Below are 17,118 nucleotides of genomic sequence, written 5' to 3' on the forward strand. Positions count from 1 at the left end.
TCCAGGTTGGCTGCATGCAAGACAAATACCCTACCACTGTGCTATCACTCCAGCCCCAGAAATCAAATTCTTAATTTTATCCATTCTTTTTATGCTCTTGGGGGAGTCAAGTGGGGTGTTTTTGGGTGGAGTTTGTGGACACACCTCGCTGTTCCCAGGACTGAGGCTCTGCACTCAGGGATCACTCCTGGCAAAACTCAAGGGGCCTATATGAGATGCTGGGGATTGAACTATGGTGGGCTGGGTGCTAGCAAGTACTTTGACACCTGTACTATCTTTCCAGCTTGAGTCAAATTCTTTTTTTTTTAAATAATTTTAAAGCAATTTATTGATTGATTGGTTTTGGGGTCACACCCAGCAATGCTCAGGGGTTACTCCTGGCTCTGGGCTCAGAAATCATTCCTGGCAAGCTTGGGGGGACATATGGGATGCCAGAAATTGAACTGTGTTTTTCCTGGGTTGGCCAAATGCAAGGCAATGCCTTACCACTGTGCTATCTCTCCAGCCCCATTGAGTCAAAGTCTTACAACAGATAAATGGAAACACAAATAGTGGGTGATCAGATTTCAAAAGGTAAAGTTCTAGTCCGTTTTCTTCTTTAGTATCAGAAGAAATTACTTTAAAAATCTAAATATATCATTTACCATAAAAAAAGAACTAAGGGCTGAGAAATATTACATTGGATAGGGCACTTGCCTTCTAAGCAACTAACCCTGACACCACCCCTAAGTACTGCCAGGAATGATCCCTAAGCAGAGACATAAGCCCTGAGCACTGTTTCATGTGATCCCCCAAAAGAGTACTAGAACCTAGTTCTTATTAAAGAATCCCAAAATATATTCCTGACCTTTTTTTCTTAGCTGCTACCTTTATCAGAAGATAAAGGGGAGGGAGTAAATAAAAATTTTTAATGCAAAAATGACACATCTGGACCAGAGTGGTGGCACTAAAGGTAAGGCGTCTGCCTTGCAAGCCCTAGCTGATGGACCGCAGTTCGATCCTCTGGTGTCCCATATGGTTCCCCCAAGCTAGGAGCAATTTTTGGGCACATAGCCAGGAGTAACCCCTGACCATCAAATGGATGTCCCCCCTAAAAAAAATAACACATCTTTGCACATCATGAAAGACTTCATGAACTGACCATGAATCTCTCTCCCACTAAACCAGCCCTGTCCCAAGTATTGCCAGGTTCTCTCTCTCTCTGAAAGTCCCCTTTAATGCCACCCTGGAGTGGTCCACGTAACTTCTAGCACTGCATTGCCAAGAAAGGGTCCTGGGATGCCTGAACACTGTATGAATTACCCGCCCTTCCCAATAACTTCATTTAACTTTAGAAGTATATTCCAGAGGCCGGAATGATGGCACAGTGGTAAGATGTTTGCCTTACACGCAGCTGACCCAGGACGGACTTCGGTTCAATTCCCCCAGCGTCCCATATGGTCCCACAAGGCAGGAGCGGTTTCTGAGCACATAGCCAGGAGTAACCCCTGAGTGTCACGTGGTGTGGCCCAAAAAAAGGAGGAGGAGGAGGAGGAAGATGGTGGAGGAGGAAGAAGAAGGTGGAGAGGAGGAAGAGAAGGAAGAAGAAGAAGAAGAAGAAGAAGAAGAAGAAGAAGAAGAAGAAGAAGAAGAAGAAGAAGAAGAAGAAGAAGAAGAAGAAGAGGAAGAAGAAGAGGAAGGAGGAGGAAGAGGCAAAGGAGAAGGAGGAGGAGGAGGAAGAGAAGGAGAAGAAGGAGGAGGAAGAGAAGGAGGAGAAGAAGGAGGAGGAAAGAGAAGAAGAAAGAAGAGGAAGAAGGAAGAAGAGAAAGAAGGAAGAAGAAAGAAGAGGAAGAAGGAAAAAGAAAGAAGGAAGAAGGAAGAAGAGGAAGAAGACAATGAAGAAGGAAGAAGAAGGAAGAAGAAAGAAGAGGAAGAAGGAAGAAGAAGAAAGAAGAGGAAGAAGAGGAAAAGGAAGAAGAGGAAGAAGAAAGAAGGAGGAGGAGGGGAGGAGGCTAATAATTATTAACTCACACAACTTACTACTTTCAAAGCAAATGAGGCTTTAATCTCCCAATGATTGTTTTAAATACCGCTGTTAGTCTCTATGTTTTTTATTAACTTTCAGATAATCTGTAAAGTGCTTACAATCACATCACGTGCTATTAACTTGCCCCTTGTTTTGTGAACTAGATGATTCTGTGAACCGTCCTATCCAGATCAATCTGATGAAATAAAGAAAAAATGTGTAAAGTCTGAAAAGACAAAAAGATAAGAATATTTTTTAAAATCTTTATTGGAGAATAAGTTAAGCTTCTATGAAATATTTTATTTTTAGTTTCAGTTTTAGTTTTTGGGTCACACCCGGCTGCGCTCAGAAATCGTTCCTGGCAGGCTCAGGGGAACCATGTGGGATGCCGCGATTTGAACCACCGGCCTTCTGCATGCAAGGCAAACACCCTACCTCCATGCTATCTCTCCGGCCCCTCCTGTGAAATATTTTAATAATTAATCATTTGAATGTTTGGCTTTTCATACTTTAAAAAGTGGAGGAGACATGAGGCTGGAGTGGTAGCACAAGCAGTAAGGCATCTGCCTTGCCCACACTAGTCTAGGAAGGACCGTGGTTTAACCCCCGGAGTCCCATAAGGTCCACCAAACCAGGAGCAATTTCTGAGCACATAGCCAGGAGTAACCCCTGAGCGTTACTGGGTGTGGCCACAAAACAAAAAAAAGTGGAGGAGACAAATAGCAACTTTTCCTTCTAATTGAAAAAAGAAGACAGTATATACAGTGAGAAAAATGAGTGCTAAAGATTGAAATGCAATGAATTTAGGTTTATGGTTATTTAAATCAAATCTCACATGAGGAAGAGCTTTAGGTGGCCTGAAATCTTCTATTCTGATTAGTATGAGGCCTGCGCCAGCCTGTGCAGAACCAAATTTCCCATCTTCAATGGGCATGAACATGCTATCTCCTTAAAAATAATGTGAATTATTTAAGGCTTGTGAAAGTGAGCTAAGCTTTAGAGGAATCAAAATGTATCTCTTTTCATCTGCTTTTCAAAATCTAACTCAAGTCAAGCATTATGTTTCTGTGTCTGTCTGTTCATTTGGTGCCAAGGAGCTTGTGACAGGAAATAGCCATGTACTGCTTCATTAAACTTCATGGCTCATAGCTCAATAGCCAGGACCCATGTTCTCTGCCTCTCGGGCCCCAAACACCCATGTCTCCTGCCTGCACAGATCCTAACCTTAGCATCTTCAGAGAACCAAGATGCCCACAACAACCCAGAGCAGCTATAGCTGCCATTTGAAGAGACCCACAAGAGAGGCATTGATGAACAACCCTTGGTTAAAGCAGTCAGAACAATGCAGTGACTGTGTCTAAGAAGTAAGAACCTCTAAAGCTCTTTTTTTTAATTTTTTTATATTTTTTATTTAAACACCTTGATTACATACATGATTGTGTTTGGGTTTCACTCATGTAAAGAACACCACCCATCACCAGTGCAACATTCCCATTACCAATGTCCCAAATCTCCCTCCTCCTCACCCAACCCCTATCTGTACTCTAGACAGGCTTTCTATTTCCCTCATACATTCTCATTATTAGGATAGTTCAAAATGTAGTTATTTCTCTAAACTCATCACTCTTTGTGGTGAGCGTCATGAGGTGAGCTGTAACTTCCAGCTTTTTTCTCTTTTGTGTCTGAAAATTATTATTGCAAGAATGTCTTTCATTTTTCTTAAAACCCATAGATGAGTGACACCATTCTGAATTTCTCTCTCTCTCTCTGGCTTATTTCACTCAGCATAATAGATTCCATGTACATCCATGTATAGAAAAATTTCATGACTTCATTCTCCTGACAGCTGCATAATATTCCATTGTGTATATGTACCACAGTTTCTTTAGCCATTCGTCTGTTGAAGGGCATCTTGGTTGTTTCCAGAGTCTTGCTATGGTAAATAGTGCTGCAATGAATGTAGGTGTAAGGAAGGGATTATGGATCTTGACTTACTTATCATATGACTGGAAGGACCCCTCTATTTATCCTAATCAAACAAGATCCTTATTTCAAATTAGGGAAGCTGGCAGCATGCGCCAGTCCTAGAGGTGTCATGATTAACAACTGGTGATGTTGCAGAGTTTCTCAGGGCAGAGCAGCTGGATATTTCGTGAAGCCACAGCTTGAAACCAAAGGTTGGCCAGGACAAGAAGAAAAAAGAGTTCAGGAATCTCTTTGGTGGGGATGTGCATTGGTGCTACCACTACAGAAAGCAGTATGGGGCTCCTCAGAAAACATAGATATGCCATGGAGATAAGGCACAGGGTTAAGGTATTTGCTCTGCTGTGGCCAACCCTGATTTTAATCCCTGGCACTGCCTATGGTCCCTGAACACCAAGAGTGATCCCTGAACACAGAGCCAGGATAAGCCTTGAGCATCACTTAATGTAACCCAAACAAGCTCCCAAATAAGGAAAAATAAATAAAAATAGTAATTCCATATGATCCAAAAACACTTTTAGGAACTTATCTGAGAGACATAAAAACATTAATTCAAAACTGTTGTTTTACCCCTATTGCAGCATTAATTCACATTAATTCACAAAATATAAAATCAACCAAAATACCCATTCACAGATGACTAGGTAATGAATCTGTGGTAGAATTTATCCTATTAAATAAAAATAAAATAAAAATCCTATTAGATAAAATGATGCCATTTGAGACAAAATGGACTTAACTTTAAGTGTTTATGCTAAATGGAATAAGATGTAAAAAATAATTGTTATGGGTTTTTGTTTGGTTTTGGGACTACATGCAAGGACTGCATTCAAGGCTTTTCCTGGCTTAGTGCTTATTGTTGCTCCTGGCAATTTGTGGTACTATGTAAAGCTGAGGTTGAGATTTAAATCTAAGACTTTCTTTAGGTAAAGCCTGTGCCCCAGCCTATTGAACTATCTCACTGGACCAAGATATGAGAAAACTATCAGATGGCTTTAGTCATATGTGGAATATGAATAAACAAAGTAGACTAACTGCCCAAACAAAACAAGCCAATTTTTCAGCTCAGTGAAAACTCTGGCAGTTTCCATAAACTGGGAGCAATAAGTAATTTGATGCGGTGATGTGAACTTTTTATATATAGCGAAAGCTATACCCTGAATTCTATAATATTGTAAACAAATGAAAAATCAACTTTAAAAAGGACCAAAAAGAACAGAACAGGCAAATACCTGAGAGTCACTGTGGCAGAATGTTCTAAATGCCTTCCATCCTCATTCTCTCTTTCACTAAGGCCCTATGGGGTTGAAGAAAGGCCTTTAGGATATTTGGATAGGGAGGGTCCTGGGACACACTGAGGCTATTAGCACAGTAGAAAGAGATCAAGCTAAAGAGCTCTTGCAATATCATAATCCTGCCAAGGGTGGTTCTGTGAACCACAAACCCACTAAGGGTTTGCAGTCAGCAGTAGCAGGTAGTGACCACCTGGACTGCTCTTCCCATCACAGCCTCCCTTGTACAAAACTCTTTTGTCTGGGATATTTTGGAGGCCAAATGAGAAGAGCAAAAGAGCAGGCATGAGTAGGGGCTGCCAAGGGGTGGGGTTCTTAGGCCAAAGCAACCATTTTCACAAGGAGAGCAACATCCTTGCAATAATTGTCATGTAAAACACTGAAATAACAGCATATATGATATAGCTTTTTTAATAGTGCTTTCAATATTATATTAACATTCTTCTTCACTGAGTTTACCTGATAATATATACTTAGATTTAATTTTGTCTTCATTTAATCACTGTGAATTACAAAGTTCTTCATGATTGAGTTTCAGGTGTAGGATGCTCCAACACCAATCCGTTCACCAGTGTCTCTTTCTCTCCACCAATGTCACTAGCTTCCCACCGCCCTACCCCCTCGCCTGCCTTTATGTCAAACACCTTTTCTACTTTTCCTTTTAGGCGCTGTGGTTTACAATACAGTTACTGAAAGAGTATCATGCACATCACTTTCTCTCCTTCCAGTCCTTTTCCAGAATGATCCTTCCCTCTATCATTATCAAGGTGGTCCTTTCCCTGACCTAACACCCCCACAGCAGCAAAATTCCCACTATATTAATAAAAATTTGAAATAAAACTAACTTGGAGTAAGATTTGAAAAAGACAAAATACTATATTATAATATATCACTTTCTATCTCCCACCCTTCTCTCTGTAGATTGGTCTACAAAGGGTTTCTTCTAATCTACAAACTCAGCTATGCCTTTGGTGTGGTGGGTTATTTGACCATCATGTTTACAATGTGTGGATTCAATTTAGTGGATTCAATTTATTTTTAACGTATCTGCAGTGTAGAGTCGTATCTCCAAGCCCTTGTTTGGAACATGCATCTGTCAAATTCTATGTATTATGAAGCCTGGGTATGGGTCCCCAGAACCCACCATGAGTGATTCCTGGGTGCAGATCCAGAAGTAACCCTAAACACTTGCTAGGTTACAAAAAAAATCATTGTTAACAATTGACCTCTATGTATGGCAATTATTTTTATTTTATTTTCTTAAAGCACTAAAGTAATTCATAGTTGAGTTTTAGATACACAGTGTTCTATCTCCCTCCCAAAAATATAGTAGAATAATCCTTATTAAACTAGAAATTTCCCTTCCAAAAAATTCTGAAGTGTCAGTTCTTTCCATCTATGAAGTCACCTGGAGCTACTACAGTGGGTGACTATTGAGGACTTAATATTACAAGTAGGAGGATCTAAAAGTGGGAAATACACACTAAATTGCAAAAGGTGTATGAAAAGTAAATGTTGCCTTGACTACCTAAAAATGATAGCATTTTGATGTTTTGATGCAATTATTTCATCTGATTCTTTTTACCCTTTCACATTCTTTTTTCTTTTAGTTAACATGGGCAGGGAGCTAACACAAGTGGTAACTCATATGGTTTGCTTGCACAAGGCCATGAGTTCCATCACAGCCCTTTGAACACCACTGGGATGACCTCAATGGTCCCTTGGGCCCAAAACCCAAAGCATCAGGCCTGCATTCATGGACTAAGCACTGTTGGATGTGAGCCCTAAAAGATTATATTTGAAATTTCTATATATGTTCATTCTCCATTTTCATCAGCCTTCACTGCTCTAGAACTTGTTTTCTGGTATTCAGAACAGCTTTGTTGGAAGTAATTGAAAAACAAACAGATAAATTATTACTGTGTAAAGAAATTAGAACAAGAGCAATGAGATCTCAGGACAAATGAAGGAAGAGGAGTGTCCTGTTTATGACTTTTTGGTTTGTTTGTTTTTTTTCGGGGAGGGGTTGGGCCCACACCCGGTAATGCTCAGGGGGTTATTCCTGGCTATGTGTTCAGAAATAGCTCCTGGCTTGGGGGACCATATGGGATGCCAGGGATCGAACCAAGGTCCGTTTTATGTTAGCGCAGGCAAGGCCTTATCACTTGCGCCACTGCACTGGCCCCTGTTTATGATTTTTAATTGAGTCACTAGGGTGATAGCCATGGACATTAGGCCAGCCTGGAAAGGGGATTAAGGTGCACCACACAGCAAAAGGGAACTCCCCCTCATAGCTTAAGTGAACCCCCTTGTAGTATCTCTCAGATCAAAGTTCCTCTGAACTCTGGATCCATGACAGAGGTTGAAAGGCAGAGACAGGTAACCCTCACCCCCTAAGATGACAATTTAGCCTCCTGGGTGGAGGAGAGATAGTCCTGGGGGAAAAAGATTGTCTCTGTGCCAATGCAGTTCCTGGAGTCTAAAGGTTCTTCACAGACTCTCCGGTGGGGGAGCACCTGCAATTTTCTGACAAGGGCCAGAGCTAATAGTACAGATCCTTATCATGGAAAGCACATTTTAGTCTGTCAAACAGAAAGCAGGGAGGGTAATATCAATTTCAAATATTTGTTCTATGAGATGAACTCTTTGAATGGCTTCTAGAAACCTGAGCTACAGAGCCAGGGTTCTCATCCCCAACAGGATGATAGAATCTCCTGGAAGGAAGTTTATCCTGTGGAGATAAAGAGCCTAACTTGACCCACCCCAGACCCTGGCATTGACACTCCAGATGGGTCCTCCATGTCAGGAGAGTTTTTACTCTCTCCAGCTGATTATCTCTATTTTGAACTCAAAGGTCTTTTTCTTTTTACTGCAAGAGGCTCTTAATGCCCATTGAACTGCCCAGGTACAAGAGCTTCTCAAACACTCTCTGAAATCTCCTCAGGGAGATTTTGACAAGCTGGGGAGCATAGAGAATCATTACTTAAGCGTCCTAAGAAGTGTTTCAAGATTCTCAAGACTTACTGTGGGTAAGTCTTTGCACATGTCCACATTGCGCAGGTCAATGGGGCTTCAATCCCCAGCCACATATGATCCCCAGAGCACAACTAAGATCCTTGAGCACAGAGATAGGAGTAATCCATGAACATAACCAGGTGCAGGCCTCCAAACCAAAATGATGATGATGATGATGATGATGATGATGATGATGATGAAAACAATAATTATTTTGTCCATTGAGCACTGAGGTCATCAGGCTAGGGAAACTTAGAGAAATTTTCATCCTTTCATATTCAAATAAGAATCAGAGGCTGTAGTGATAGGATAGCAGGTAAGGTGCTTGCCTTGCATGCTGTTGACCTGGATTCAACATATGGCATCCTATATGGTCGCTTGAGCACCACAAAGAGTAATTCCTGAGTGCAAAGCCAAGAGTATCTCTGAGCACTGCCAGTTGTGGCCCAAAAACAAACAAAATTTTTTTTAAAATATCAAATGGGGGTACCTTACAAACTTTGTTAGCTCTTTGGGCAGGATTGATCTGATCTCTTCCAGGCTCCTTCCTCAGGAGTCCTGGTTTCCTGACAATCTTGTCCCAACAGAATTCGGGCTCAACATTCCATGGATTTTGGCATTGTGTCGTTGTTCTATAGCCTGTATTATGGTGTCATGGGGAGAGACTTTGCCGAGATCTGCTCGGATTACATGGCCTCCACCATAGGGGTAAGTGTCAGAAACCACTGGGCTACAGGGAGGAGGGGCCTCTACTTCCCATGAGCAGGAAGCAGTGTTTGATTCTTCCAGTCCAATTGCTCCCTAAGTTATCTTTGCATGAAGAATCATCCTGGGAGGGATCTAGAGTGATCATACAGGGATTAGGCACAGGCTTGCATGCGGCCACCCCTAGTTCAATCCCCAGCACCCCAAAATACCCTAACATTGCCAAGAACAGCCCAGGAGGCCCTCAAGCACCTTCCAGGCTGGCCCAGGTCACTGTCAACACCACAGGCCCATGTAGTGCAGCATCCTCTGGCCCTCACAGAGAACTGCTGGGATATTGGCAGAGAATCCCTGGGACAGACCCCAAACCCAGCAATTACCACTTGGGAGACCACGTAACATACCCCTGAATTGTGTTGATCGCTATGCAAGGCTAGACCAGTATGCTTAAATCTGAACAGATTTAAATCCAGACTTAAATCTGGACAGAAGAAAAACTACATCTGCTTTTGAGAAATTACAGTTCAAGTGACTCACAATAGAAGACAGAGTGAGAGACCAGGCTTCAGCCCTGAACCCTCTATTCTGTGTCCTGTGTCCTGCCTTGGCCTCAGATTTGAAATGCTTCCACATTTACACCAACTGCTTGTGCCCTCTGCCCTCACAGTTCAAATCTGGTTATTGCATATGGTTCCCAGAGCACTATTAGGAATGATTTATGTGCACAGAACAAAAAGTAATCCCTGAACACAGCTAGATATAGCCCAAATGGCTCCAATCTTCCTCCTAAAAATGAATTGGTGTGGGGAGATAGTTTAAAGATCTGGAGTACATGGTTTCCATGCAAGAGTCCTGGGTTTGATCCCCGGCACATCATGGTCCCCTGAGTACAGCCAGCACTCGAGTACTGAGCAGGGAGTAGTCCCAGTGCATCACTAAGTATAATGCAACCCAACCCCAACTCTCTCTCTCTCTCTCTCTCTCTCTCTCTCTCTCTCTCTCTCTCTCACACACACACACACACACACACACACACACACACACACACACAGCAGGATACTACCTGGAGGAAACTGGTCACTAGTGAGCAGACAGCTAAGAAGGAACATGGAGTAGGGTCCAGGGGAAGAGGAGTGTTCTGGACTCCCAGGTGGAGTCCATGTCTGACTCCCCTGGGACTAAGAAAAAGAAAACATGCTTGACTTAGAAGTAGTTTTAGGAATATCCTCATGTCAGATGGAAGTGAGGAGAACCTACCTTCTGATTCAGTTTTACAAAGCAAAGAATTAGGACCCTTTAAATGATAACATGGAGAACAAAGATACAAAATAGAGATCAAAGCTGGGGAAATCCAAATGCTTGTGGATCATATGGGTCCATCCCCCAAATGACCATCTACTGACAGTAGAGTTTTTAGGCATAAGAGACAAAGCAAGCAGGAGCTGGAGAGATAGCATGGAGGTAAGGCGTTTGCCTTTCATGCAGGAGGTCATCGGTTCGAATCCTGGCGCCCCATATGGTCCCCTGTGCCTGCCAGGAGCAATTTCTGAGCACGGAGCCAGGAAAAACCCCTGAGCACTGCTGGGTGTGACCCCCAAAAAAACCCACACACACACACAAAAAAAAAAAAGACAAGGCAAGCACAGGCCTGAAAACCAAAAATACTTCAGCCATTTCAAAAAGTTTCAAATGCTGTTGTGTACCACTGGTGGTTCACAATTGGAAGTTGTTCACATAAATTTAAGCCCCAGCAGCAACTTTTCAACATGTGAGAAAACTTCATGTAATGGTGCCAAGTTATTGGGATCAAGAGCTGTGCAGAAAGCAGAGTTAGATACAAAGTCATGCTTGGGTTGGCCAATCATCAGGACTATCTGTCCAAAAAGGCACCATCTATCTTTATAATACAACATCAATTTTTATTATATGCTCAATATGCTCAAAGCTGTAGACTTTTCAAGTGACTAAACCCTCAGTCTTTTGCCAGCCAACTCCATTAGTAATACCCTTGATATTCTGGGGGTGATAATTCAATTCTATTTAATCTGGAAAACAGCCTTTTATGCAATCCTGACAGTGAAAGACTACCAAGTGTGTCTGAAATGTAATAGAAGCATTTACTTCAACATACAAACCTTAACATTTTTTTTTACAAACCTTAACATTTTAAAGATAACCCCCATGGAATTCTCTGGTGGTTTTTCAGTATGATACCATTCCCCAAATCTATCATTCTTAGTGGAAATTTTCCATGTCTGGCCCTCATTTTTGATGTGATTTACTTCTCAAAGATTGGAACAGAGACCCCTCTGTCATTTATAAGTGGAAATATTTTCTCTCTAAACCCTTTGGCATTGCTGCATGTATGAGTTTGTGTAAGCCAACATCAAGTCACCTCCAGTTTGCTGTGAAGGAGTATTATGAATGCTTCTCTTAGTGTGAGTCATGGGAGTGAGGAGTAGGCAAGCATAAGTCATATTAACTGGATGAGAGCCAATGAGTATGGCTTTGAGTGGGAGCTTTTCAACACTAATTTTGAAGGTGACGAAAAAATAATAATAAAGAAGAGGTAATCAATGAATTTGAACTACACAATACCACCACAATACAGGACTGTTCCCAATGCATTTTAGTGAAGGAAGTTAGGATCTGAGTCCAAAATCTATGTTAGAATTCTGCTTCTAGAAAGCAGAAGATTTTCCCCCAACTCTTGGGATAAAAAAATCAAACTATTTGGACCAACAAAAGATTTGTAAATGTAAATGTATTGCAGCAGTTTACTAGACTTATATTCTATTTAAAGTAAGTGGCTTGGGCCAGAGACATAACTCAATAGGCTAAGTACATACAAAGGCATAAATAGCTGTTTCTCAGGACCAGAGAGGTAGTACAACAGGCTGGGTGTTTGCGTTGAATGCACTGACCCATTTCAATCCCCAGTATCCCATATGATTCCCCCAATCAATGCCAGGACTGAGAGCCAGGAGTAAGTCCTGAGCACTCTGAGGTACATCCAAAAAATACAATGACAACAACAACAAAAGTTGTGTTCTTCAATAATTTTGTTTCATTGGGGCCACACCTAGCAGTACTCAGAACTTACTCCTGACCATGTACTTAGGAATCAATCCTGGTAGTGCTCAGGGATCATAAAGGGTGTAAGGATCAAGCCCAGGTCAGCAGCATGCAAGACAAACTCCATACCTATTGTACTATTGCTCCAAGCCCCTCCTCAGTAATTTTCTTATAAAGAGAAAAAAACTGAGCACCCTTCTGCCTCTCTACTCTGTTGTCCTGCATTTTCGGTCTGATTTCACCCTTGGTGCGGCTCATCAGCCAGCCTGCTTTCCTGTGAGCTTTCCGGGGAGTCTGCCTTCCTGTGAGCCTTCCTTGGAGGTGAGCCGACACGCCCAGAAAGGGAGGAGCCACTGAACTTTGCTGGATCTCAGATGCCAGCACCCTTCTGCCTCTCTACTCTGCTGTCCTGCATTTTCGGCCTGATTTCACCCTTGGTGCGGCTCATCAGCCAGCCTGCTTTCCTGTGAGCTTTCCGGGGAGTCTGCCTTCCCGTGAGCCTTCCTTGGAGGTGAGCCGACACGCCCAGAAAGGGAGGAGCCACCGAACTCTGCTGGATCTCAGATGCCAGCACCCTTCTGCCTCTCTACTCTGCTGTCCTGCATTTTCGGCCTGATTTCACCCTTGGTGCGGCTCATCAGCCAGCCTGCTTTCCTGTGAGCTTTCCGGGGAGTCTGCCTTCCCATGAGCCTTCCGTGGAGGTGAGTTGACACGCCCAGAAAGGGAGGAGCCACTGAACTTCGCTGGATCTCAGATGCCAGCACCGTTCTGCCTCTCTACTCTGCTGTCCTGCATTTTTGGCCTGATTTCATCCTGGGTGCGGCCCATCTGCCAGCCTGCCTTCCTGTGAGCCTTCCGTGGAGGTGAGTCGACACGCCCAGAAAGGGAGAAGCCAGAGGAGCACGGTTGCTCCGCTCCCCTTCGCGACGGTGCACAGCATTTAGCCAATGAATACAATCACAACACGTAGAAAAACACGCAGTACTAGTGTGACAATGGGGAAACAACATGGGCCAGTGCCAGACATAGAGAATGAAGATGGCAACTCTGATGACTTGAACATGATCAACCACCTAGTCAGTCTCTCAGATAAGGAGTTTAGAGTTGCAATATGGAACATGTTCAAAGAACTCAAACAAAGTATAGAAGAGAAAACTAAAAAGAATCAGGAGAATATGAAGATAGAAATGAGAAAACTCCAAACGGAAATTTCAGATCAAATAACAGGTCTGAGAAACTCAGTAGATGAATTGAAGAAAAACATGTTTGAGATTTCCCACAGGTTAACAGCAGCTGAGGATAGAATCAGTACACTGGAAGATGAGATACATAACAATTACATACAGCAGAAGAAATTGGAAAAAAGCCTCAAAGCAAATGATCAAACAATGGAAAAATTACTCAAAGAATGGGAACAGATGAAAATAGAAGTCTATGATAAGCTCAACAGAAACAACTTAAGAATCATTGGAGTCCCAGAGACTCAGGAAGAAAATCTCCGGGAAGAATCAACAGTCAAGAACATCATTAAAGAGAAACTACCAGAGATAATGAATACATGTGATCAAATCCTGCATGCCCGAAGAGTGCCAACTAAAAGAGACCCCAGAAAAAACACCCCAAGACACATCCTAGTCACAATGACGAATCCCATAGATAGAGACAGAATTCTGAAAGCAGCAAGATCGAAAAGAGAAATTACATTTAAGGGAACATCCTTGAGATTTACTGCAGACCTGTCACCAGAAACACTCAAGGCCAGAAGGCAGTGGTGGGACATAGTGACAAAACTCAATGAAATAAATGCTTCGCCTAGAATACTGCACCCAGCAAAACTCACTTTTAGGTTTGAAGGAACAATACATAGTTTCACAGACAAACAACAGCTCAAAAACTTCACAGACTCAAAACCATTCTTAAAAGAAAAACTGAACGGCATACTTTAAGACAAGGCTTACCAACAGACACACCAAACTTTAATATAAAGATGGCACTAACTCCCAGGACAATTCTTTCTCTCAATGTCAATGGACTAAATGCACCAGTTAAGAGACACAGAGTGGCTAAATGGATCAAAAAACTCAATCCAACCTTCTGCTGCCTACAAGAAACGCACCTGAATAGTCAGAACAAACATAGACTCAAAATAAAAGGCTGGAGGAAAATCATCCAAGCAAACAACACCCAAAAAAAAGCAGGAGTGGCCATATTAATATCAGATGATGCAAACTTTATACTTAGGAAAGTAGTAAGGGACAAAGATGGACATTTTGTATTAATCAAGGGATATGTACAGCAGGAAGAAATCACCCTCCTAAACATATATGCACCGAATGAGGGGCCAGCAAAATATTTAATACAACTGTTGACAAATCTGAAAAATAATATCAATAACAACACAATAATTGTGGGAGACCTCAACACGGCATTGTCAACACTAGACAGGTCAACCAGACTGAAACCCAACAAGAATATACTAGACCTGAGGAGAGAAATGGAAGTAAGAGGCCTAGTAGATATATACAGGACACTCCACCCCCAGAGGCCTGGATACACATTTTTCTCTAATGTACATGGGACATTCTCTAGGATAGACTACATGTTAGCACACAAAACATATCTCCATAATATCAAGAGGATAGAAATTTTGCAGGCTGCCTTTGCTGACCACAAAGCCCTGAAATTATATATAAACTACAAAGGGACACAGAAGAAAAATTTTAACACCTGGAAGTTAAATAGCCTCATACTGAATAATCAGTGGGTCCGAGATGAAATCAAAGAGGAAATCAAAACCTTCCTGAAAACAAATGACAATGGATACACAATTTATCAGAATCTATGGGACACAGCAAAAGCAGTACTGAGAGGAAAATTTATAGCTTTGCAAGCACACATCAGGAAAGAAGAAGGGGCATACCTGAATAGCTTAATGACGCAGCTCATAGAATTAGAAAGTGCTCAACAAAAGGATCCAAAAATAGGGAGGCAGAAGGAAATAACAAAGCTGAGAGCAGAAATCAATGAAGTGGAAACCAGAAAAACCATCCAAAAGATCAACGAAAGCAGAAGTTGGTTCTTTGAAAAAATAAACAAGATTGATAGACCACTGGCAAAACTAACAAAGAAAGAAAGAGAGAGAAACTTGATAACTCGTATTAGGAATGAAAAAGGAGAGATCACTACTGATATGGTAGAGATTCAAAGGGTAATCAGAAACTACTTTGAGAAACTCTATGCCACTAAAAATGAAAACCTGGAAGAAATGGATAAATTTTTGGAATCTTATAATCTTCCACGATTGAATGAAGAGGATGTAGCATATCTAAACACACCCATTACTATTGAGGAAATTAAGAAAGTAATCAAATGTCTGCCCAAAAACAAAAGCCCAGGCCCAGATGGATTTACTAATGAATTCTTTCAAACGTTTCAAGAGGAACTACTACCAATCCTGGCAAGACTCTTTCATGAAATTGAAAAAACAGGAAAACTTCCAAATAGCTTTTATGAAGCCAACATTACCTTGATACCTAAACCAGACAGAGATGCTACGAAAAAAGAAAATTACAGACCAATATCGCTGATGAATGCAGATGCAAAGATCTTCAACAAAATCCTGGCAAATAGGATTCAATGCCTCATTAAGAAGATCATCCACTACGATCAAGTAGGTTTCATTCCAGGAATGCAAGGCTGGTTTAACATCCGTAAATCTATCAACATAATACACAACATCAACAGCAAGAAAAATAAAAATCACATGATCATATCAATCGATGCAGAGAAAGCATTTGACAAGGTCCAACACCCATTCTTGATCAAAACTCTCAGCAAGATGGGAATGGAGGGAACCTTTCTCAATATAGTTAAGGCCATCTACCACAAGCCAGAGGCAAATATTGTCCTCAATGGAGAAAAACTGAAAGCCTTTCCTCTAAATTCTGGCACAAGACAAGGCTGTCCTCTCTCACCACTCCTATTCAACATAGCACTGGAAGTACTCGCTATAGCGATTAGGCAAGGAAAGGATATCAAGGGAATCCAGATAGGAAAGGAAGAAGTCAAGCTCTCACTGTTTGCAGATGACATGATACTCTACTTAGAAAACCCCAAAGACTCTATCAAAAAGCTTCTAGAAACAATAGACTCATATAGCAAGGTGGCAGGCTACAAAATTAACACACAAAAATCAATGGCCTTCCTATACACCAATACTAATAAGGAAGAAATGGACATTAAGAAAACAACTCCATTCACTATAGTGTCACACAAACTCAAATATCTTGGAATCAACTTGACTAAAAATGTGAAGGACCTATACAAGGAAAACTATAAAACTCTGCTCCAAGAAATAAGAGAGGACACGCGGAAATGGAAGCATATACCCTGCTCATGGATTGGCAGGATTAACATCATTAAAATGGCAATACTCCCCAAAGCACTGTACAGATTTAATGCGATCCCCCTAAAGATACCCATGACATTCTTCAAAGAAGTGGACCAGGCACTTTTGAAATTTATTTGGAACAATAAACACCCTCGAATAGCTAAAGCAATCATTGGGAAAAAGAATATGGGAGGAATTACTTTCCCCAACTTTAAACTTTACTACAAAGCAATAGTTATCAAAACAGCATGGTATTGGAATAAAGACAGGCCCTCAGATCAGTGGAATAAGCTTGAATACTCAGAGAATGTTCCCCAGACATACAATCATCTAATTTTTGATAAAGGAGCAAAAAATCCTAAATGGAACAAAGAAAGCCTCTTCAACAAGTGGTGTTGGCAAAACTGGGTAGCCACTTGCAAAAAATTGAACTTAGACCCCCAGCTAACATCATGTACGAAGGTAAAATCCAAATGGATTAAAGACCTCGATATCAGCCCCAAAACCATAAGATATATAGAACAATATGTAGGTAAAACACTCCAGGACATTGAGGCTAAAGGCATCTTCAAGGAAGAAACTGCACTCTCCAAGCAAGTGAAAGCAGAAATTAACAGATGGGAATATATTAAGCTGAGAAGCTTCTGCACCTC

At 41.5% G+C, this 17,118-nt stretch overlaps 1 protein-coding gene across 1 annotated transcript in view; it reads left to right on the plus strand.

The window, feature by feature from the left end:
* The window catches only part of RNF175 (ring finger protein 175), a 41,854-nt gene that overhangs the window by 21,113 nt on the left and 3,623 nt on the right, over positions 1-17,118 (plus strand). Inside the window, 4 exon segments of the mRNA XM_049770864.1 lie at positions 6,202-6,301; positions 7,750-7,757; positions 8,883-9,003; positions 9,668-9,677. Coding sequence (XP_049626821.1) covers positions 6,202-6,301; positions 7,750-7,757; positions 8,883-9,003; positions 9,668-9,677 — 239 coding nt within the window.

The sequence above is a fragment of the Suncus etruscus genome, chromosome 3 (genome assembly GCF_024139225.1).
Source record: "Suncus etruscus isolate mSunEtr1 chromosome 3, mSunEtr1.pri.cur, whole genome shotgun sequence".
Classification (NCBI taxonomy): Eukaryota; Metazoa; Chordata; class Mammalia; order Eulipotyphla; family Soricidae; genus Suncus; species Suncus etruscus.